This window comes from Idiotropiscis lumnitzeri, chromosome 6 (genome assembly GCF_059441095.1).
Source record: "Idiotropiscis lumnitzeri isolate Australia: NSW breed Sydney's pygmy pipehorse chromosome 6, RoL_Ilum_1.0, whole genome shotgun sequence".
Classification (NCBI taxonomy): Eukaryota; Metazoa; Chordata; class Actinopteri; order Syngnathiformes; family Syngnathidae; genus Idiotropiscis; species Idiotropiscis lumnitzeri.
This window is the reverse complement of record NC_142396.1, coordinates 5,343,360-5,367,813: the sequence shown is the minus strand read 5'-3', so window position 1 is coordinate 5,367,813 and position 24,454 is coordinate 5,343,360. Positions and strand designations below refer to the sequence as shown.

At 40.4% G+C, this 24,454-nt stretch overlaps 1 protein-coding gene across 1 annotated transcript; it reads right to left on the bottom strand.

Annotated features, from left to right (window-relative positions):
• Positions 1–637: 637 nt before the first annotated feature.
• On the bottom strand, positions 638–24,454 carry hgfb (hepatocyte growth factor b). The gene is made up of 18 exons (XM_088299284.1): positions 24,271–24,454; positions 22,379–22,538; positions 21,202–21,314; positions 20,274–20,388; positions 18,045–18,187; positions 17,099–17,219; positions 15,618–15,736; positions 11,058–11,223; positions 10,829–10,956; positions 10,063–10,156; positions 6,717–6,847; positions 5,716–5,745; positions 4,683–4,788; positions 4,395–4,469; positions 4,171–4,320; positions 3,991–4,097; positions 2,879–3,021; positions 638–1,459 (listed from the first exon to the last, which is right to left on the bottom strand). The coding sequence occupies exons 1-18, from the start codon at positions 24,317–24,319 to the stop codon at positions 1,274–1,276; spliced, it is 2,136 nt and encodes a 711-aa protein (XP_088155410.1). The 5' UTR covers positions 24,320–24,454; the 3' UTR covers positions 638–1,273.

The window sequence follows — 24,454 nt, the reverse complement described above, 5'->3', positions numbered from 1 at the left end:
TACAGTACCAGTGAGGACGCTGCATGAGGGGCAGTGCCCCATCATATCCAGCAGAAGGGAAGTGTATCATTTCCTTCCAATATGTGTTTTATATTTAATACAGAGAAGGGATTTTTGTGGGGAATACATGTTTTATTTATGTCAGTGCCTTTTTTAATGATTGAAAATGAGTCTTGTGAGTGAGGCGGCCATCTGAATTCTGCCTAGCAACAAGTCGCCAAGGAAATAGAATCTCAGCAATTTATTTTCCTGTGATTGGTTGATAATTATTAGAATTTAATTTAATTTGTTTAATGTTGATAATCGATTGGGACTGTAGGATAAAAAAGTTGTTTTTTAACGACTCGAGTTTTTGCATAAGGAAGTTCTGAAGATGAACTGTTTTAAATTAAAATGATTAGGCCACGAAAAAACATGAAGTAACAGGATGAAAATGTTAAGGCTTCAAAAATAAAGTTGTGATATTACAACAAAAATATTATTTTGTCAAAGAAAAATAAATGATCTATTTATTATTATTTATTTAAAAAAAAAACTAATTTATTTTTTAATTTCACGTAACACAAATGACCAATTTATTCTTGTTATATTGCAACTTTTTTTTTCGCCATATGATTTTGTTCTCGCAGGATTACAATTTATGTCATGAATTACTTTACTTGTAACATGACTTCATCATCCTCCAGTAACATTTTGACTTTTATTTTCAGGGCATCAACCGCTGACATTACGTTACTCTCAAAATAAAGTTACGTTTAAAGTTTAGTTTTCCTCTTCAACGACTTTCTGTAAAAATGATTAATTAATTATTTTTCTTAAGTCATTCACCACCAGCCAAGTAAAAAACACCTTTGACGTCTTTCACCGTCAATGGCAGTAAATGAATGAATCCCCTTTTAACAGAAACATGAAGAATTGCTTTTGAACAGCAAAATTTGCAAAATTAGAGGCACCAATCAAACTTCGAGCCACCAATCCTGTAAAATTTTATGTTGTGATTTGGGTGCCATCTTGTTGCAATTAGCGACTTTTATTCCCTACTAAACACCTGAATAGCAGATGGGCTTTTTTTCCCCTTTTTTTTAATTACCATCGTTTGCTGTCAGCGCGTGTGTGACATCTGTTCCTGGTGTGTTTAAATCTTCCATTTGACTTTCTCATTCACCATGAAGAAAAGAAGCAAGCCTCTCATCTGTGTACAACCTACAAGCCGAGGAGTCCTCCTGAGTAGTTTTGCCGAGCACCGATGTCGGCGTAACTACACGGCCGCGTTTTATTCGGCGCCGAGATCCGGCTCGGGGTAATGCCTGAAGACTTTGTAGATCCATTGCGTGTAGAAAGGCACGTTGATGAAGATGGCGGGCCGGTTGGCGCGGGCGCAACCTCGGCCGTGGACGCTGACGCCGACCACGACCTTGATCTCACCGTCCTGACACACCAAAGGGCCGCCGTAATCCCTCTGCGGAGTTGGGATGGATTAAATCAGTGAGTTTCCTGAGCACACATTTTACTTTAGAAAAACTGTCACAAAAAGTATAAATACTGAAATAATGTCGCTCTTGTCCTCGGACCTTGTCTTGTCTAGTTGAAGAGTATTTTTTTGTTGTGCTTGCCACCATACATTGCCGGTAGATATATTTATAGATTCTCTCTCACTCATTCACTGCCACGGACGGTTATATTCGTCAAGTGAAATCTAACCGAACATTTACACGTTAAGTACATTTTTCAATGAGTGGGCGTGGAAGTGGGGCTTTCGCAATTTGTCTCTGAAATTCACGTTTGTAAATCAATGTAGTGACTAACAGATCGCTGTAGAAGGCGCTGTTGCATCGCTTTTGATTTTTGAGTTTTTCGTGAGTAGGTCAAAATAGGCGGCAAATCTTGACTTGTCACGTCGATTATTTGGGAGAGAAATACAAATACGTTCAAAGTCGGATAATTTTAGGCAACCCAGACTCTAACGGAATGGTATGTGTTGCAGCAGGTAGTACAAAGTGTGTGAGGTGATCGTGAGTGAAGATGATGCAATTCATGGAGTGAATGGCAAATGCCGTGTAAAAAAAAAAAAATTAATTAAAAAAATAGCTACAGACATTTAACTCGAGCCATGCTGCGAATCAACATTGCTCACGGCATGTTCCCTTGAAATTTTGAGTTCGCCGAACATTTTTAAATATGCAGTTGTCACAAGATGACAGCAAAACACTTTTTTTTAATACAATGCTTTTTAGACTACGTGAGAATAGGTCGATAGCTAATGTTTCGATGCAGAAGAAAATGCAGATTCAATTCCGCCAAAATATAGTGCTGAGTCAGCTCATTAATTTATTGAGAATTGAACGCATTTATTTCCTGATAAGTATTGATTTTGGAGATGCAAAGTTTCCGACTGAAATGCGATTTGCTTTCACCTTTGATAAATTGCGACTGAGCAAGTTTGTCAGACATGCCTTTTGATTTGCTTGAGTTTTGCCACGCTAATTTGAGACTCGCGCAACACTTTCGACTTACTTCTGACTTGCACATCCAGCACTTGACGTTTTCCCACCGCTACATGGTCGTAATTAAAATCCCTAACAACATGAAAGCTTATTTTTCTCATGCTGCAAGCGAAATGTTTTCATGGAAGCTGGAGCTCTCCGAAAACACTCGAAACCACCAAAAGCTTAAGGCTTGGCGTCGCTGATGAAATGTAGCGCAACGCACAGCTGCTCCACTTTACATCAAACTACACACGCTAAGTCCACAAATTTGCTGAAGATTTAGATCTTTGAAAGCAAAGCGAGGAAGCCAGAGCGGGAAGATTTGCTTCGATTCACATGGGGAAAAATGATCGGATCCCAAAGAGCCGGGCTGGCACGAAGGGGGGCTTTACCTCGCACACGCCCTCGTTCCGTCGGCCTCCGGCACAGATTTTGCCGCTGGTGATGTGCAAGCTGCCCCGGTGTAGCTCTCGACAACGTTCGTTGCTCACGATGGGAAGGTTGACTGCCTTCAGGACGTCGTCGTGGCCTGTATCTGAAAACGGTTAAAAGCGCAACTGAGTGCTGGAATGAGTTTATGCACGGCGCACATGCGGAATGGTCGATCAGTGACAGAAACGCAACATTTCAGGCTGAAGTGATGAATCAAAGCTGAGGTTTGTTTTCAATAATATTACACTTTTATTTGATTAAATAATACAATAGATTAAATTATTTTCCCTTTTTATTTACACTCCTGTGTTGTAGATATTTGATACACCAATAATTAGTAGTAATTATTTTTTTAAAGTTGTTTTCATCACATTATACATTATAATGCATGAAACATAAAAGTAATAAAGGAAAATAAAACTATAACTGATAACTTTCTAAAATTACATTTTGTTTTTCTAATATTAACACACTATAATGTATGTTCTTTTTTAATTGTATTCAAAATCAAAATGTTGACTTCTTTTTTTATTATTATTCTAACATGGCTCCGTATTCAATATATAATTTATAAATTTACTCAATGAAAGAAAAATAATGAAATAAATATAATAGAATATTAAACTCAATACAATATTGCAAATTAATAAAATAAACATAATTGAATTGACTTTCATTGTTATAATTCAAAATAATTTTCAATTATTATGTTTATATGGGGCACATTTTTCAATATTTTTTTGTTTAATGTATTGTCTTAAAACAATTTTGATAATAATGATGATCATAATCATGTTGATGATAATAACTATAATGATGATGATGATGCTATAACAAATACTATGGCTGCATATACAAACAATTATGATTTTGAATAGTAAAATACTATTCAAAAATTTTCAAAATGTTTTTAAATTATATTTTACATGAACAAATATTGAAATATATATGATTATCAGCGGACACAAATAATATATCTGACGACTGCAATATATTCCAAACACTAAAACCAATTTCGGTTCATAAAAATAATAATAATAAAAAAGAAATCGGATATATCATGTAGAGGTACCTTTGGTCTCTCCCCATCCATACATTTTACAAAGTGTTCCTTCAGGTATGGAGCAGCCGTCCACGGGGAGCTGAATGGTGTGCACGTTGTCAGCTGGGCGTGCAGGCCTGCAACAAAATACAAAAAAGGACTGTCGGCATTTTGCGCACGCCTATTCTAAAACGAGTGAGCGTCACCCACTTGGAGAGCCTTAGCAGGGCCAAACTGGAACCTTCGGGGCCGCATATCACCTGCGCTATGCGCACTTCCTGTCTCGTGGACCAATCGGACGCTTCTGCTGCGATATTGGACACGCCCAGCCACACCCGATATTCGCTCAGGTCGGGAACGCTGAGGTACAGTCGAAAAGTTAGATTGGTAAAATACAAAAAAAAACAAAAGAAGTCAATCAATTGCAAAGGTACCATGAGGAGAAGCACTGTCTATCTGTGAGCACCCATTCCTCTCGTACCAACGAGCCCCCACACCAGTGCGCCGACCTGCAAAGGACGCCCAAAACAATCCATTAAATCAATTACACTGATCAAAGGATACCCAGCAGATTAATGCCTGTGATATTTACAGTGGCATCAAATGAGCTTTCCAAAGCAGCCGCGTGGAATATTAATGATGGTGTTTAATAAGTTGCCGGAAGGCTGCGTGCCCTTCAGGAGCGGGAAAAAACGCCCTGAATAATAAAGACTCGTCTGTACCCTTTTTGTATGCTGACCATCCAGCTGCCTGCCGACACGCTCAGCGGACCTCCTCCGACGATTCGGGGCCTCTTATGGACGAAACAGCCAACGGATGTCAGCTCACCTGCATGAGCAGGCAAACACAAACACAGGCGGGGCTGTTTGTGGCCGGAGTTGAGATTTAAAAAAATAAATAAATAAAAAAAATCTTTTTTTTTTTTTTTTTTTTTATTATTGAAAAGGAAAACTACACACTCTCATGTCATACTTAATAATAAAAAAAAAAAAACATGCTGTGTGAGACTCCTGAGGGCTGTATAATACTGTCATGAAAACACAATTAAAGAAGACTTTCACAACTACAGTAAGAGACGATAAATTTTTGTAATATTTGTCACTTTTCTTAGAGAATGATGAAAATTTGCCTGCGAGTACAGTGAACCCCGACATATTTTCAATACGGCATTCAAAAATTCACCTAATCGCAGTTTTGTTTTTTTTAACCCAACACCAGTTCTTCAATTGTCCATGGATTTTCACAATTTTCTGATGTGCCTTCCGCCCCACTTTATTGTTACATTGTAACTACATGTTTTATCCTCTGTTTGCGGTTGCTCAAAGTGTTATAACGTCCGAACGAAGTATCGTTTCTCGGGATTTTCAAGTTGGGTCACTATCTATGTAATGATGTCCGCATTCCCCAGTCGGAATTTCGCATAGACAGAGTGCGCGTTTCCGACTGAATGGGTTCATTATGCACTGTGAAAACCACACATAAAACAGAAGCAGTTATGTTAAGGAGCTCATTAATTAAGGCAATTATTGACTGTTCACGCATGGCATTAATGAAAATCAAATTAAAATACATTACCGGCTCATCTTTTAACGTTTCATGCAAAGGAGAACAGGTTAAAAGTGACGCTACGGCTATATTCACACAGTCATACACATGGCATCAAGTGCACCTGGAAAGGATGACTTATTATCTGGTATGCCATTAAATCCGAATCAGCTAAAGCAGACAAGTAGATGAGCTGCCTGAGACACTCACCTACTGGAATGGTTTTCTGCGAAGCATCACCTGCACACAGCACGAAAGACAAAAAAGGAGGTCAGCCAGGATTAAAGGAAACCAATAAGAGAGAAGGTGGGGGAGACCCCTCAACGCACATGACGCTTGCATTTACTGCGGGTCAAATGCCACGGCCAACGGCGACCTTCAATTTGTCATGTTCTATTAGTCTTGAGTGTGGCCAACAGGATCATGCAGTAGCTGTGTGGATTTTCCGACCAACAGCAAAATAGTATCACTATTTTGTATTCAATTTACTGTATTTTCTGGACTATAAGGCGCATCTGCTTATAAGCCGCATCAACCATTTTTGGGAGAAAAAAAAACAATATACAAACACAACAGGCTATAAGCTGTTGAAAAAAAAAGATTTTGTACTGTGAATGCACATAAAGGTACATAAACAGAATCTTAAAACAGTGCCTTTTAACACGGAAACAACTTTGCTAATTAAAACAGAACAGACCCAAGAGAAAAAAATGGAGATTTATTTAGTGTATTTTCTGAACTTTAGAGCGCCCCCTACTGGTGAAAGAAAAATCCGTAGAAAAGCTGCACTGTTGTATTAGCCGCATGGTTCAAAATCTAGGAAAAATGTAGCGGCTTATAGTCCGGAAAATACGGTATGTAAATTAACATTTGATGATTTGATTGATATTTTTGGGTAGAAAACCGTCTTGTGGAAGACATCCTCACATTCGTGGATATGTAAAAACTTTGCTTGGGTATTTTCTAGTAAATTAGCGAACAACAACAATTAACCTGCTAGCTAAAGTCATCTCCACAGCGAGTTATCCATTTCAGAACGCAGAAAATTAAGATCAAGCCTTCTTCGTTAGACAAAAGGGAAATAGATCATCTAGCGTCGCTAGATTTTCCGACAAACGGCATCAGCCACCAGAAGAACCGCTCAATGGTAGGCGAAGTTTATATGCTAGTATGCTAGCCTTGACGCTACACATACCCAGTGGCCCACTTACATGGTTTTACGTTGCAGTAGTCCCAGCGAATGGCAGAATTGTTGGTGTAACACCACGGTCCATGCTTGTCCTTATCGGGGTTTCTGCAGTAGTTCCTCTCGAGGTTTGCAACCGTCACTCCCCTCTCGCCACTATGAAACAAACAAACACCTATCAATAGTCAGAAGTGCTAGCCATCTTGACTGGACATTTGTTGGTGTGTCTACTCATGATAGAAGTGCCCACCAAATTTCACGTTGATAAATGAAATATTTGTTTGGTTACGACCTTGTTAAAGTTTGTGTGTTTTATGGTGAGTCATCAAATTTCAACGCAATGCTCTAACCATATCCACCCCTCCATGACACACATGACAAAAACTCCAATCTAATTTCCAAATGTCAAATACCGTATATGTAATTCAAATTTCGTAGCAGTCAGAAGAATTCTCTCGGGCACATTTAGGTTTTTGAAGGATCGTTGCAGATGAGTAAAAAGATCCTAAAATGACCAAAATAGCAGATAGTCTCGAAGTTTGTTTGAATTTTTTTTGCGAGTCTAGTCATGCTGGGCAGGTAGGTCTACCAATAGTCATGTTTGCCACAGGAAACGGCCAAATTCTCAAATATGCTTGTAAAATTTGAAGTGTTCGAGAATGGAAAAGCACTCAAAAAGGCTATTTATTCGCCCGGAGAACAATAAGGAAAAGGAAAACCATCTCAAGAACGTCCTTGCTCGCTTTTTGCTCGGGCTTTAACGAGACGATATGTAATAAAGACAGACTTCCTGGCGATTGAGTTTCTAGTAAAAAGCTGAAGAAAATGCATGGCGATAGGATCTGGCTAGTGGAAGTAACACAGCTGTGTAGGCTCTCCGTCCTGCGGGACAAGATAAGGAGGTGATGCGCAGAGGAATTACTCACATAAACAGCCACCTACACTCTTGGACACATGATTCTGCCTCACGCTAAAATTCCTCCACGCTCGTCCACAAATGACCGCTTGCGTTTTGTTGGAACTCAAACGATGAGCTTCTCTGGTTGACTCCCTAAACCTTGACCTCTGAACCCTTCTGGGCGGGAGCGAGGCGGTGCGCCGGAATGACTTTGAAGCGCTGGAGGGGCGGAGGGGCGGAGGGTCAAAGGTCAAGATTGAGGTGGATTGCCCCCATCAGGAGTCGTTCTTGTCGACTTAGATCATCTTGAGGGGGAAGCGTTTTCGCAGGTCGTGAGGATTTCTGACGAGGGTTTCATGGTGAAATGAATATCTGCTGCATGTCGGAGGTGGAGAACGGCACAAAAATTACTGCTCTTAAATACGGACTCGAATATTGTAACACCTGGCTAGTTGCAGCAATAGGTGGTGAGAATGCAAAAGCTACAAACAGGTGCATACGTAGTTGCTCACGCAAACAGATGTGGAAGCTGATCGAGAACTGAGGTTGAATCTGCCAAACTAGCCACCCAGCCATCCTTTTCCTCGCGAGGGGCGCCGGCATGCTGGAGCCTGTCCGAGCTATCGCCGGGCAGTAGGTGGGGTACACCCTGAACCGGTTGCCAGAGCACACGAAGTCCAAGAACCATCCGTGCTCACAATCACACCGAAGGGCGATTCAGAGCAATTCCGACCATGCATGTTTTTGGAAATGTGGGAGGAAACCGGAGTACCCGGAGAAAAGCCACGCAGGCATGGGGAGAACATGCAAACACCACAAAGGAAGTGCTAACATTTTTTAATTTTCTCGTAGGAGAGGATTCAAACCGAGGATGAGAAGCGAAACGGAAAATGAACCTAACATTTTTGAAACACCAGAAATAAAATATTATTGCAGAATATCATCTATTCACTGATGCAATTTTGGAGCTCCTGGAATGACCAGAGCACTCGTCACAAGAAGGAGTCATGCCATATCACTACTTTCGACCTGGTATTTCTCTGCATCTGGGTCATTTCAGCGTATCGTCATAATCGGTGCCAGCTTTTCCCTGAGAAATGTTTTGGGTGTGCCGTCCTGAAATTTCGAAGCAAAGATATGCAGAATGGGTACATATGTCCGGCGGTGGCGGCGACAGCCAATCAGCATCCTGAACGTACTTACAACTTCACACAGAGGCGCAGCACAAGCAGACGCAAGATAAAAAAAAAAACAGTGCTGTATACTTTTCGGTGCCACAGACCGCAAGGACATTGTCCCATATTGTTTTTATATCATCAATCACAATGCTGTGGTTTTTTTGTGGGCATGCGTGCGCATGTGACATTCTCTTCACTGATTGGCTGAAATACTTCCAAAATGTTGCATGTTTGGTTCATTGAGGACTCGAAATTATTCATAGGTGTGAATGAGAATCTGAATTTTGTCAGCTGGGATAAAGCCGTGCTCAATGATGTGATCATGGAATATTCTTGGGTAGATCCAGATTAATTTACAAATTCATCAAATTCTTTAAAGTCGTTCCAAAAAATTAGAACATTGTTGTTTATAGCAACTCTGGTAATTTCAAGACTTTAATGTTTAAGAAGTGTCATTTTTCATCCTAATTAAAGCCTTCATTTTTGGGAAAATCCGCACACACCCGGCCAAACTGTCACCACAAAAGTTGGAATCATACGATTTCTCCCAATGAAGAAATAAGAATAAGGGCCAACTAATTTTAGACAGACTGTTAAAGCCAGGATTCTTTGGGCCTTTTTTTTTTTTCCTGGGTCGCTGCCCTTTTTGAGGATCAATGTTAGCGGCTAGACCGGCCGTTGATGGCGATGTAAGACTTTTCATTATGTTTGTAAACAAGCAACGTTGGGGTACTTCAAGGCGTTAGAAAGGGATTACTGCTTATCAAACAAACAAAAAAAAATAATAAAAAAAAAAAATAATAAATTAATTAAATTAATTAATTAATTAATTAATTTAATTAATTAAAAAAAAACATACAAAAAATACAAAAACATGCAAAATCAAAAAAATAATTAAAAATGAATCCAGCAGAACCAGTGGGAAAGGAGGTCAAATGGAGTGGATGTCATAAATAGTTTTACTGAGAAGTACAAGCAACGACTTCTCAAGGGACGGACTCTGAACCAAACCTCCATCATCGGGTTTGTGTAAGACATTTTCTCTTGTAGCATAAAACATTTGGTCGATTTGTCTTTCGGTAATTCAGCGATTCATCATGGTTAGCCTGCTAGCTAACATCGCTTCTACCGCTAGCTAGCCGACATTCAGCCTTCAAGCAATTTTGCTTGTTATGAAAACCGCTCTTCCTTGATCGTACTTTATATGACATGGAGGGGTTCTTTTATAAGTGCTGACTTTGGCGAGCAGGAAAAATGTGTGAAAATATAAAATGGACGGCTGCAGTCGAGCCCACCTGTTGCTGTGCTCCCCCCAGGGAGCGCAAGGCAAGTTGGATCTCGTCCTCGACTGCTCCCCTTGGTAGTTCTCTCCGAAACCTTCGTAGCACTCTAAATTGAATGACACAAGAAAGTGGATGAAGCTCAGAGAGCCCCAAATACACGTTTGAAAATTTTAATTCACGATTCCTGATTCAAAACAAAAAAAAATGTCAAATCACAAGAGTCAGCATTAAAGAGCTTCATGTCGCTCTCATTTGACTTGCATGGCAGGTTTTGTGAACCCTCTCGTTAGGCCGACTCATTACGAAATCCAAGGAAAAGAAAACGCTTATTTTGTTCTTTTCTTTTACGCGCTGTTATTTTTAGATGACACGTCGAGTGGGGCACTTCGCCACGTGAACGCAGAATTAGCCTGACACATAAACACGGAGAGTTGTGAAATTTGGATTCGTCTGTAATCCAGATCCTACAACAAAATTGCAATATCTATAATAGTTCGGATCTCATGGGATAGCCAGATATTTTCTGCCCGCACGTACTTGACGTCCGCACGAATCATACCAGACAGCTCTAATCCGTCCACGCCATCAGGCTTTGTTTGTGTGAGGCGTGGTGGCGAGGACTTCCCACACTCCTATAGCTCTCCACAGGGACGCGGGTGAAAATACATGGACAATCGAGTGCGTGTGGTTTGCGCAGCGAGTTGAGTAAAGTATAACTTTTAGTGTGAGAAAAGTATTCCAGCTGCTGCTATTTTGGAGCGCAAAGCCAGTCTCTCACCAGGCTTGTTTTGAGAGCCGCACTGAGGGATGTTGGTGCACATCATGGTGCGGACTCTCGGCTCCGTCGTAAAGCACCATGGGAATTCTTGGCCATCTGGATTCCGGCAGTAGTTTTCTTTCAAATCCCTGGAAAGTCACCACAAATGTACAGTGGATAGAAAAAATCTGCACACCCTTTGTTAAAGTACCATTTTTTTGTAATACAAAAAAAGGTAAGGTGTTCTCACTTGCAAGGGTACGCCTGTGGGATGAAGGAGTGGTTGTGGGGGTACTGGGAGTCCCACCGTTGGCAGGTGAGCCCAGTGGGGGTCATGTCCACCGTCCCCCTGTAAGCTTCTCCTTTGTCCTGGTAGCACTCGCTGGTTTCCACCGCGGTTCTTTTGAGAGGCGATTCTGCAGAGGCAAAACACATCATGAAGAAAGGGGGATAATATATGGAAAATATTCTTTCAAGGAGATGAAACTCAAGTCCACACCCAATTTCATGTATCAGTATGTATAGACTGTATGCCAGGGGTTTTCAATCCTGTTCCTTGAGGGTCGGTGTACCATCTGTTTTCCATCCCTCCCTGCTGCAACGCACCTGATTCAAATGATTAGGATTGTTATTCCACTTCTGAGGACCTTGCTGATTATCTGATTATTGGAATCAGATGTGTTGCAGCAGGGAAAGATGGAAAACAGGCAGGACAGCGGCCCTCGAGGAACAGGATTGAAGACCTGTTTTTTTTTTCATTTATAACTTTATTTTATATTTTAATACTTCATTTTGCACCAAGACCTTCAGTAATCAGATTTTGTAATTATTTGTTCATTTTATATCTTAATTACACATATCTTCAGCAGTCTAATTTATTTTTCGCTCAATTAGCATTTTTTTCTTCTTTTTACATTTTAATTGCACAGACTGTTGAAAAGCAGTCTGAATATTTTTCGAAATTTTATATTAAAAATTTAATTTAATTTAATCAGAATAAACAATTCAAATAATTACTTTTATACATAATATTAACTGTAATTTATAGAACTACTAGACAGTTGTATTGTATTAAGTATAGATATTTAAAAATACAAACAAATATTTATTTCTTTATCATTGGCTCATGTTTCCGCTCAACAAAATAATTTAAAATGATTAATATTCAACAAATAATACATTTTAAAATCATTTAACCTAATACACTTTATTAATATAAATCAGACGGAATATTTTATATAATAATAATAATAATAATAATAATAATAAAACAGTCCAATAATTGACTAATTAAATTTATTAAAGACAATGTTGTGATTTAGGACACCATAGAGATATAGATCATAAAGAAGCAATTTGTCTGAATAATTGTACTGCAATTTGCACAGAGAAGCAATGATACGCGTCACAAAAAAAAAAGCTTATCTGGATCAGGACGAGATGAGAGATAAGATGATGGAGAGCGTGAGAATTAAAGAGGCGAGAACATTCTCAGGGTGCGGCAAAGTGCGCAGACAAATTATGAAATGACTGCAATAATTCACCAAAATGGGACCAGTCAAGCCCCCCGCCCCAATCCTCCCAGATAATATTCCTGCGATTCTGTGTGCTGATCCGTATGCTATTCTGCACCTGCACCGACATCATAAAGTCCCAGACACTCACACTTATTTTGCAAAGAGCAACTGCAGCTGTTTTTAAATATCCAAGTCACAGAATGTTGCATCATAATTTCTGAAATAAAAATATAACGTGGTTCAAAACATATGCGTGTTTAGTATGTACCATAAAATCGGAACTATTAGCCGTAACATTTCCCCCAGCTTTATCTCCTGCATCTTAAACATAGCTGCGGTTTATCTGTGGAGTTTCCCAATCTCAGGAGATTTATAGATTTATATTCTCGTCTATAAAGCTCACCAAAATCGGGTTTACTGTCCATGAATTTCCCGTTGAGCTGAAACGAAAATGTGATGCATCTCCATGTATTCTGGCCTCCCTGAACGCAACAGGTATTTGAAAACAAACTGTAGAGCAACACATGTAGACAGATGGTATAAAAATTCTCTGAGGTATATATTCTTTATCCTCTGTGAAGAATGACCGAGTTCAAATGAGAGGAGTGGCCATCAAGGTATAGCCATGTCTGTATTATACTGCCCCCAAGTGGCCAAGCGACTCACACTAGGAGACGCAGCACTCTGTCCAATTCTTCTTGACTTAATCAAATCCATGTCTGGCACACTACTGCCACCATCAGGCGATTATGTGCACACCGGCACGTTCAATGTGCATGAATCATAAATGATTATGTTCTATATTCTGCTAGCATGACTCCAGCTAATATCCCGTGCTTTTAATTACTTAGTGGCATTATTGGGCTTTTAAAGAATGAATTTAAAAGCACTTTGATATGTAGAAAAAAAAAAGGTTTTCCAAATGTTGTCAGAGAAAAGAACACTGTGCTCCCTCGCTCCCACTGCCTTGTTTTCATTAAGACTCACTGGGTCGTAAACTTGTTCCAGTTCCAACAAACCTCCATATCAAGGACCACGAGGAGGCGGGGGATGATTTTTATTTTTTTTAATGTATTTTTTTTTTTTAAATCGGGGTAGGAAGGGGGAGAGCCTCAGGGACACTGAATCACGAGTGGGTCCACATGGAAGAGTGCCATCCTAGTAAACACGGTGCCAAGCCGCCTGATGAATGCACAGCAGCCTCAGTTCGCAGAGGACTCATCACTGTTTCAAGGGTCATTTTCAAACATAAAACAGCACTCGTCAAACTCATGACCGCCTCATATTTTTGTAGTGTGGCTGTTTCATGTTTTTTACTGAATGCATTTGTTGTCATATTGGCACAATTCCTCATTTTAAAATACGTTTTTATTCAAACAAATGATTAAATTAACATAGTTGTAACAATGATAATGTGGATTAAACTTGTTTTTTGATTTGAAAAAAAATATTTCATTTTGTATTACAGTGAGTGCAGTTCAGTTATATTTAACTTTGAAGTGCCGTTTTCATTAAGCAATTATCAAGTTATAATGGCTTATATTATTATTAATTATGCTATTGTAAGATTAAAGGCTCTGATTAGTTTTTTTTATAAGGCCTATTGTATTTAAAAGTTTCTTATTCTGGTGGAAAGCCTTTCAAGTATATTTTGAGGTGGTACTTGGTGTAAAAGTGTGAGAACCTTTTGTATACGTCATCGTGATGTTAAACGTATATGAGTTATATTCTGGATGGGCAGCTTAAATGCTGCAGGGAGCAACAATTTTTCATCACTGCTCCTGTGGGGCCTCATAGGTTCACACAATTCCAAACCAGATGTTATGACAAAAATTTGAAATATGGACAAAATACGTGCATATGTGTAAAATGCGAGCTCTTAATACAGTTCAGTTTTTAAAATACATTTCTCGATGCAAGTTGAAAAGTCACAAAGAGCTTGAAGAATACTGTGATTTTTTTTTCCAGTGCAAAAGGCTGTCTTGCATAAAAAGTTCCATTCAAGGATGCCACAAAACTGCTGAACAGCAAAACAACACTACAATAAGCACAAAATCTGCAAAAACTATTTTTTTACATTATTGAGGTTCTACATCTTACATGGCAGTCCAAATCTGAAAAAAAATATTGATATATATAAGTTGTAGTATAGGCCAGTATAACCTATAAACGCAACTAAGAAATATCTGCCAGCTAGTGGTGATTGGTGGTATTACAACTTACAGCGGAAACCCGCTATTTGCAGGTGTTAGCGACCAGACCAGCTCGTGAATTGTGAAAATCTGCTCATTGAAATGCAGAGGGAAAAATACATTAAAAAAATATAGGGGAAACGTAAACAAATCCCCGAAAAATGCCCATATACTTCCAATATCTCCGAGTAAAAATCCAAAGATTTTCCCCAAAACGTATAAAAAAAAATTAATTTATTAAAAAAAAATGTTTTTTTATTTTTTTAAGGCATCAATGAGCCACTCCGAGTGTAGACGCGGGCCGCACACCGCCAGTTGCATATCCCTAATTTTAAAAGTTAGGGGCAAAATAACCAAATATGCATGACTTCTTGCTTGTTAGTCGAACTGCTATTTTTTCTACTGCACTGAGGTGTAATTTAAAAGGCGTATGTTGCGTCTGCATTTTAACAAGGAGTTAAAGTCCTAAGTGAATCCTCAACAACTTGAGCGCCTTTCGTAGAACAATAAACATAAGCTTGAAAGACTCAAACATGGCTATTAGCGAAGACATAACAAAAAGAGAAAGTGAGAGCGTTTGACTTTTTTTGCTTGACTTTTGAGCCACATCATCATCTGAGAGTAGCTTATTAACTTGGATGTACGCCACCGCGTTGCTTGACGAGTTGATATTTCCACCATGTTGACACTCTCTCGCTCATATTTGGCCTCGTAATCGCGTTTAATCATCTGGCATAAAGATCACAGATGCTACTACTGTACGTCAAAGGACATCGCGTCCCCTCTTTGAATGTTCAACATGAACTCCATACTTTGTCGCTAATGTAGGACGCTAACAAACCGCTAGTTAATTTCAACGTCATATGCCACAACACGAGTGTCCTGCGTTAATAGCTATTACTGGCTAGCAGCTAGCTGTTAGCATTAGCAACAACTGAGCCCCACCCAACATGGGTTGTCAGTCCACAAAAGTTTTGAACAAAGCTTGGGGACCGCTGCTTTAAAGTACCGCTAGAAGTAGTACAGATACCAAATGTGGCGTGCCACATTTGAATTGCGACTCTAATGCATTTAATAAAATACATGTAAATGTTGCATTACCACAAACTTTGATGGCGCAGTACTCCCAGCTTGTATTCGGGTCCGTGGTAAAGCACCAGGGCCTGTGGCGTCCGTCTGGATTTCTGCAGTAGTTATCATCAAGGCCCTTGTCGGGATACCTAACGCGAAACAGTAACAGCATGAGATCATTGGACTTGATAGAAAAACACAGTGTCAAAGAATGATTGAAAAAGTAAGACTGAGCGAAAACACTAATATCAAATGTCAGAGGGAGCACTTACAGGCCCGCTTCGTAATCAGTCAATTAATCAAATGGCAAACCTGCCGCTATCTTCATCAGCGAACTGAATATATGACCTGGTTTACACAAACACTAAAATTTCATTTGTTTTGCTGTCTTGTCTGCGCTTTCACGGTTTGTTAGTCTTTTAAAAAAAAAAAAACATGATTAAGGTTGCTGCCTGGATGTTACTCACTTGTCTGGATTTAGTTCTTCCTTCCTCCCGCACACCACGCACGACATGACACAAAATCATTACAATGAAAGAACTCCCTTCAGTAAAAAAAAAAAAAAAGTTTAAGCTTCAGAATCTGTACTGGGTTTACCAGAATTTTAGAGCAATTAGTCAGATTGAAACGTTTTCCCTGCAAATCACTGCTAAAAGTACAAAGTGTGTCTCAACGGGGAAATGTAAGTACACTGGCTGACTTCTAAATCACTTAGTCCAGCACAAGCGCATGACCTTAAAGGAGACGGAACAGGCATTTGTATTCACGAGCCCAAACTGTTCCCAGGTGTCTTCATAAAAGTTCTTCTACCTCGAGAAGTTTTTCACACGCATTTTTGACACTAGCTACTTTTACTCATTAAGGTTTTGCCATCCTAGCAACTATCAACATATTTATTGATCACTCAGAGCCCTCTTGCAAAAAAGAAAAAAAAAGGGATCCTTTGACTACTTCCAGTTAAAGACAGAACAGAAGACATTCCGCCGTAAATTGACCTTCACATCCAGACTGCAAGAAAATCATGCTTGGCTGAGCTAACCAGCGACTATTCAGACTCCACCGGTAATTTTGTTTTCTGGTGTTGCAATAGACTTTCAGAGACCCTGAGACTCCCTTCAAACGGCAGACAGAACCGGAGATGTTCAGCCCTCAGCATCCCGATAACAAGCAAATCAGTCGATTCATTTAACAAAGTCTAGTGCAACTATAAAGACCATTCTAGCAAAAATATTTCACTGGCATCACCGGAGACTTTAAAAGACTCTGAAACTCCCTCCCAGTTGTAGTCAGAGCGAAAGATGATTACACAATGTAGAGTCAGGTCCATAAATGTTGGGACTGGAATCCTGATGCTTTTGCCAGCAGTCACATCCTCATTAAATACAAATAACCAGTTCTGTTGGTGATTCAGTTTTGACTCTACCGTTATTCGAGGCTTTCAGAGAATCTGAGACACCCGCCCATCTGGGGTGGGAGGAGCAGATGTTGACTGGCTGATTTGTGTGTGTTACCTGTCAGGGTGATGCAGGTGCTTGTGTGGTTGCTCCAGGTCCCAACGTTGGCATTCCTTTCCGCTCTCTGTGTGGTCCATGGGTCCTCTGTAGTCTTCCCCATTGCAATGTATGCACTCCACTACGCGACCGTGACAACATGGATACGTACAATCAACATTGGAAAAGAATAAAATGAGATTGAATTATTTTATCATTAAAAATGAACGATTTTAGACACACATTTGGCATCATTTTTTTTTTAACCTGATCTACTGGCCCATCTGTCTGGCTAAAAATTCCAATGTGGCCCTTGAGCACAAAGGTTTTGGGATTTATGGTCTCTGGGAAAACGAAATAACATTTAATTGCATACTTGTTAGGTCACTACAGTGTAGTCTAGGTTGCACACCATTTTGTAATAAAACACCTCTTGTTTCTATGGGCATAGATTCGATTGTATATCCACGCTTCCAAGCATTTATGAAGTGAGAGAGCCACGAAGGTGCCGATTCCTTTCAAGTAGGTAAAGCTCCCATTTGTTGCCCGCCGAACGTTACATGCTGTCTACTGTCAACAACACGGCGAGTGCAGATTAAACGCAGATGTCCGCGGCGGAGTGCGTTTTTACACAATGAGCTACGTGCGTGCGTTACTTTCGCAAGCAAATTGCGTGTACTTTAAGACAGGCGTGTTTCCCATTAAACGGGGGTGTCAAACTTGTTTTCCTCGCTGATCACGTGCGGGCGTGAATTTTCTTCTTATTGCTTAGGAGCGTGACATAAAATAATTGAGAAGCACAGCCTTAAAGTACGGTTTCGAGCCAGGGCTAGGGTATTAAATGAGGGCTTTCAGATAGGGTAAGATTTCCAAACAACAACTCCATGTCGGTCTCAAATCGTGCTGGACCTCACAGGAACCCCTGAATCCACATTAGGATCCACTCCGAAACATGCGTGCGGCCTACCCTGAGAGCAATGCGGTATTCCACACTCCTGGTGTCTGTGGCGCGGGTCGGTGGTGAAGCACCACGGGCCCACGGTGGAGTTATCCGGGTTTCGACAGTAGTTCTCCCTGAGGTCCTTCTTGCTGAAGCGCTTGGACATGAATCTGTCGGGAGCAGAGCAGCCGTTACGCAAACGCGCACCACATGTGCCTTAGACCATCTGCAAGCTGTTTGCAGGTAGCGTGTGGAGAGAGGTCTCTGCGAAAAAGAGAAACAAACAAAACTGAACAAGACCACAGCGGTCGTTGTCCCGAGTAGTCGACGACGTCTCGGCGTGAGCGGAATTGATTCGCCGTCACCTCGGTGGCTGAGAGGAATCAGAGGTGGCAAATGTATTTCCACTACAAAGCACTAAAAACGGAAAGGACCTTAAAGCAACGACATCTAGCATGTACACAATCATGAAACTATGTTACATAAACAACAGTAGTCAGTTAAAATGATTCAAAACAAACCAACCTCCTTCGCAAGAAGATCTTCAATTGCATATACGAGGATAGTCTCGTAGCAAATTGTTATGGACAAACAATAGACTGCACGCACACGAGTACTTCGCCCAAACATTATTTTGGCATTTAAACAGAAGAATTACATTTTAGGGAAAACAGGAAAATCTTTTCGCCCAACAAAACAGACCATAAGTATAAACGAAACTTCAACACTGAATTAAACTCAACATCAACATTCCAGTAGATGGCGCCAAGGCAATAATTGGGCCAAAGTGCAAAAACAGCGAATAGATGAGTTTTTCTGCAATGCCAAACCACACGTACCTGTTTTAATAACTTGGAATCATGCTTTTATGTCATCGAACAGAAAAATACACTCCAGATTCAAATAATTTTCAAATGCATAAATTATTCTTCAAGCCAAGGCTAAGGATGCACTTTTGGAAGTAGAGAAAGCAGTTTTTAAATGCGGGGAGTATACGTGAAAAAACTAAAAAAAAAACTCAAGTAAAGCACAGAAACTTGAAAAGAAAAATCTACTTCAGAACAATACCAAAGTAGAGTAATTGTACTTGGTTGCTTCCCACCACTGAAAACAATTCAAGCCAAACAATGTAGCGTTCCATGAAGAAATGTAAACAATCGCCAATGATGACGCTGACTCATATATTCTCCATCAGGAGTGAGCCACACGGTGAGCCAAACCGTGTTTTTCCAAGTGATGATCTCTGAACTGATGTCGTGGTTTACCATTTGGAGAAGCATATCCACATGCGCATCTGGATAAGCCAGGAAAATATCTTGGTTCGGAGATCCACAGTGGCATGTTTTGAATGTGAGTCTATTTTAATTTTTGAAATTAGGGGCAAGAACGTTTGAGATTTCAGTTGTTACATGCTTTCAATAGGTTTGGCTAATATATGCGTAGAATGTGAAGTAGCCTGTGCAGGGGGCGGAGCTCCAAATTTTTCAGTGATAATGACATCTCAGCCATGTTCGTCACTTGCTATGATATGAAAGGCATCATTTTGAGTGACATTGACTAAAAAAATAAAATTTTATTTACGTAACACAGATTCTTGTTAAAGTTTGCATTCAGATCAATTGTATATTTAATCCTGAAATAACTTGTGGCTCAGGGTCAAACTTGTTCTTGTTTTCGGCATTCTAGCAGTGACAATTGTTAAATGTTATTTGTTCCAGCGGTCGCTTGCCGGATGAAACATTGCAACGGTCTCATTGATGACTCGTTTGAACCTGGTTTTGTCATTTTAGCTATTTTCCCCCTCCAGCCAAACCACCAACATTGCAACGAGACTTTCGCACTGAAAGCGAGCATAGAATCCCTCCTGATGACTCACCAGTGCTTTAAAGACTTTCACCATAACACAGAGGGGAAAAAAACAAAAACATTTGACTCTTTGCACGAGTACAAGCGTCTTTAATTGGCTTGTTTTATTTTTACAAGGCATCCGATTAGGAAAAATGTGCTTTATCTGGGAATGGAACTCGGCGGGGAGGTACTGTACCTCCAGCTTCACCCAAGGCTGTTGGATATAATCCTGTTCTCACACACACACACACGATTGGGTAAACATGTGTGCACTTGTGATGAAGGATTGCACCTCTTATATCCCGTACATACGCAAGCATTTATCATAGCCTACAGCTACTGACTAATTGCATCACAAACAGGCCAAAACAAACACAGCTATATAAATATACACTATATGATTCTTACTTGTGCTCATGAGGAATGGGGGCGGCCCAGGCTTGGCACAGGATCCCACTGACGGTCACCGACCTTCGACCCCTATAGCTCTCACCGGTACCCATGATGCACTCGCGAACGTAGTCTGGACAGAAGACAGTCTTGCTGTCATGCAGTATTTCTCAATTATTTGATGTTACGCCCCTCCCTAGCAAGAAGAAAACAATTCGTCCCCCCTCCCGAACACCCACGCTCCGCCGCAACGATAAAAAAAATAGAATTTTCGTTGGAAAAGAAAGAGTGAATACTCGCTGTGGGCAAGGAGAGCGCCACTGCCAACTACTGGTGTGGATGTGTAATTACACTTTAATGCAGTATGGTGAATAAAAAGCATGTTCCTCAGGGTCACATGCGCCCACCTCAGCATCGCACCGTGCCCCTCCCCCCCCCCCCAAGTATAAAAAATAGCATTTTCGTTGCAAAAGAAAGAGTGAAAACTCGCTGTGGGCAAGGAGAGCGCCACTGCCAACTACTGGTGTGGATGTGTAATTACACTTTAATGTAGTATGGTGAAAAAAAAAAAAGCATGTTCCCCAGGGTCACACGTGCCCACCTCAGCATCGCACCCTCCCCCCCCATGGGGGCCCGCCCCTCTATTTGAGAAGCACAGCTGTAATGTGACAAATATGTGTTTGCATGAAGACTTTCCACCTGTTGGGCATTCAGAGTTGTTTACAGGGCGGGAGGAGTTTCCAGAGTTTACACAAAAAGGTCGCGTAATGACACAAAATGAAGCATAATGTGTTGCGACACAATAAACAACGACATCGGTCCTTGCCCTTCCCTTGTTTACCCCAAAGACATCTCAACAAGGCTGAAAATACCTCAGGGTTTTTGTTTTTAGCCGATTTCAACCAACGATCGCTCCGGATGTTGAGAGATCGCGCGGGATAGTCACCTTTCTTTTGATACAGTTGGACGTTCAAGTCGTGTTGCGTCTGGGCGACAGGCGAGTTGCGGTCAAAAGACAGCCACTGGCATTTCCTGTTTTGGTGATCGTAGAGGAACGCTCTGGATACAAAAACAAACGAGACAGTGAGAGGGGACAAAAAGAGGAAAAGTGGCGCATACAGGCAACATTCCACTCGATTACCGCCTTTGTGACATCATGCAACGCAATTAACTCCAGAGACACCTGAGAAGAACTGAAGAAGATACCAGCGTCTTTCCAAATTGTTTGGTTCTGTAATCATTATTAAACGGAGGGAAAATTATTTTTGGCCTGCCTTGCAGGCGTGGGAAAATTTATTTTTGGAAGGGTTGCAAATCCATTAACTTGTTGCAAATTTCTCAAATTTTGGCCCCCAAAGCTCGTTTCACTTAGCAACATGACATTTGGCAGGGATGCCAATCACGAGTCGATCAAAAGTCTCAAAATGAAACAAGACGCAATAAGTCGGCCATTTTTCTATGAAGTGGGGTCATTTTGGAAATTTCCTGAGATCATTTAAGAGAGAAATATTCCAAGATGGGTTTTCCAATTGCTACCAAATTCTAATCTCGTTGCACACTTGAGTACAATGACAATAAAGGGATTTCTAATTTCTAATTCTAAAATGGGACAAATTTCACTTTTTGTCATGGCATGTTGACGGTGCATTGCGACAAAGTTTCGTGAATCTCCATAAAACAAGAAGATTTAATCTTTGAAAGCCAGTTCCACTTTTCAAATTAAAATTCAGCAGGACATGCGTATCAAGAAAAAAAAAAAAGACTCAAAATGACACAGACAGTCTGTTATTTTTTGGTCATTTGGGCAATTTTAAGTGATCCTTCAAATAGGGTTTTTTTTTTTTTGGGTGCAATTGCTATCAAATAATTTTCATTTTTGTCGTGGCATGTGGGTGGAGCATTGGAAAAAAAAAATCAGCCCCCAAATCCAGTTTCACAGCATTATAAACATTTTGTTGGCATGACTATCACAAGTCGATGTATGAAAAAAAAAAAAAAACGAAAGAGCCCATGCACAAAAAAACACGTGACAAGTCTGAAATGTTTTCATGGAATCCCCATTTGAGGTTTTCCTCCCTAACGTCAGTACTTTCAGTGCAATGACATTTGATTGCAGATATTACCTGCAGGTGAAAGGGAGTTTTTTGTTGCGGCTGCAGGTCCGAGCACACTTGGTCATGCTGACTTTCCTGCTTTTGGTCAGGTGGGAGGGGCTCGGCGAGGTGACAACCAGACGCACGCCATCAGTCCTCTGGTAGTCCTGCAGCGCATTTCTTCTGCCGTCTGATACAAAGACATCACGTGTTTTTTTTTGTTTTTTTTACAAGCACATTTGGTCAGCTGGCGTTCAAAATGGACCATGAACGCATCATGGCGAGGCAGTAGAACACCAAGTGGATAGGGATGATGCACCCAACTGTACCAGGTTTATTCTTAGATATGCACCGACTGGCTACAACTTTAATCCGATACAATCTAATTTTTCATAAAAAGTTGTGTTTACAGACAGTAATTCAGGACACATTGAAAAACGAACATTCACACGTACATTGACCTCAACAAACAACCATTCGTCGTCTTTTCCAAATGTATGTAGAAGCTGCAGTATCTAGAGATAAACCGGCACTTTGGTGCACTGTTGTGACATTTTTCGAGTGTAAACTGTGTTAAAGCTTTGGGAAACAATGCCCCACACTTCATAACATCTGGCCTTCATCAATTCACATTGGTTTCCTCTCAGTGGAAGAACAATATCAGAAGAGAGAAATGCACCAATAAGTAGAAGGAGAACAACAGCGAAGGACAATAAATTAGGTACACTGGTTTTGTGGTTGCGGATTATTTGTGGTACCAATTTTATTACGGTGTTTTTATACGGTATGAGTGCATTTTATTTCACGTGGAAAAAAAACATGCCAAACAAAAAAAATATATATAAGTTTGCTGTTATTTTGGGGTTGGCTGGAACGGATTAACTGCATTTCCATTCATTTTAATGAGGAAATGTGATTTGTGCTGTGAGATACAAGCATGGTCGTGGAATGTATATACGACACCACTGTATTCTTTTTTTTTTTTTTGTCTGGGCATAAAAGGATTACCCACCATGCCCTCGGTCAGCCCTTAAGCCACTCCCCCCTCCCGCCCCCCTCCCCCCTCAGTGAACGCTACTGCCACCTGCAGCTCGAATGAAAAAAGCGACACGATAACCAAGAGAAAATTTCTTATTTTCACTTTATCAAAATTTATGACAGGTGTACCATTTTTTAACTCCATCTAAATAAATCATTGTCTTGTGTTTAATGCACAAAATGACTGAGCAATAGTAAGTATATATACAATAAAAATAAGCAACTTAAATGTACTTGAATAGTATCGTCCGTCTAATAACAGTTACCGATTTCATATTTGAATGCTTTTGACAGAAAAAAAAAAAAAGCAAGCAATTTGCTCACTGTCTGTTAAAAATAACTCGGGCAATTCAGTAAATTACAGCGACAACAAAAACATTTCTTCAAGTCATAAAAGAGTTGTTTGCTCCGGAAACTTTTTACTATGACAATATTATACAGACTGCTCGAATGTGTCATCTCCTGCTGAGCGTCACGCGCTAACGCACAATGACTCACAAAACAGCCTTAATTAATTACTAACATATAGACGCTCGCGTCATTCGCAGTCGCGCATGTTGACACGCGCGAGCACGCGCACGCACATAGTGACACAAAGCGGTCACGAGCGGGGTCACAATTTGGGTTCCTGAGCTCACGTTCGCACACGCAAGTGACTTGTTGTGTGTCCACGCAGACACTAAGTGACACTCACGTTCCTCTTTTGGTTACATGGTGCATTTGTGGACGATCACAGCAAGGATTCGTTTTAAAAAATTACAATTAATAAATCTGGACTAACGCATCGATAGTTTTCGTGTCAGGCTGGAGGATTTGTTGAATTATTTCACTTAGTCGTGCGTCACTGCAAAAAAAAAGGGCAAGCAAGCCACGGTCAAACTTACCTGAGTAGGACAGCACGGAGAGAATCAGCAGAAGCTTGTAAATCCACATCGCGATCCACGTATCGTATAGCACGCATGAAAAAAAAAAAGCAATGATAATCAGAGAGAGAATGAGCCCAAAGTCCAAGAGGAGTCCGACCGACGCTCACTGTGAGATGTTGCTTCCTCCACTGCGCAGAGGATG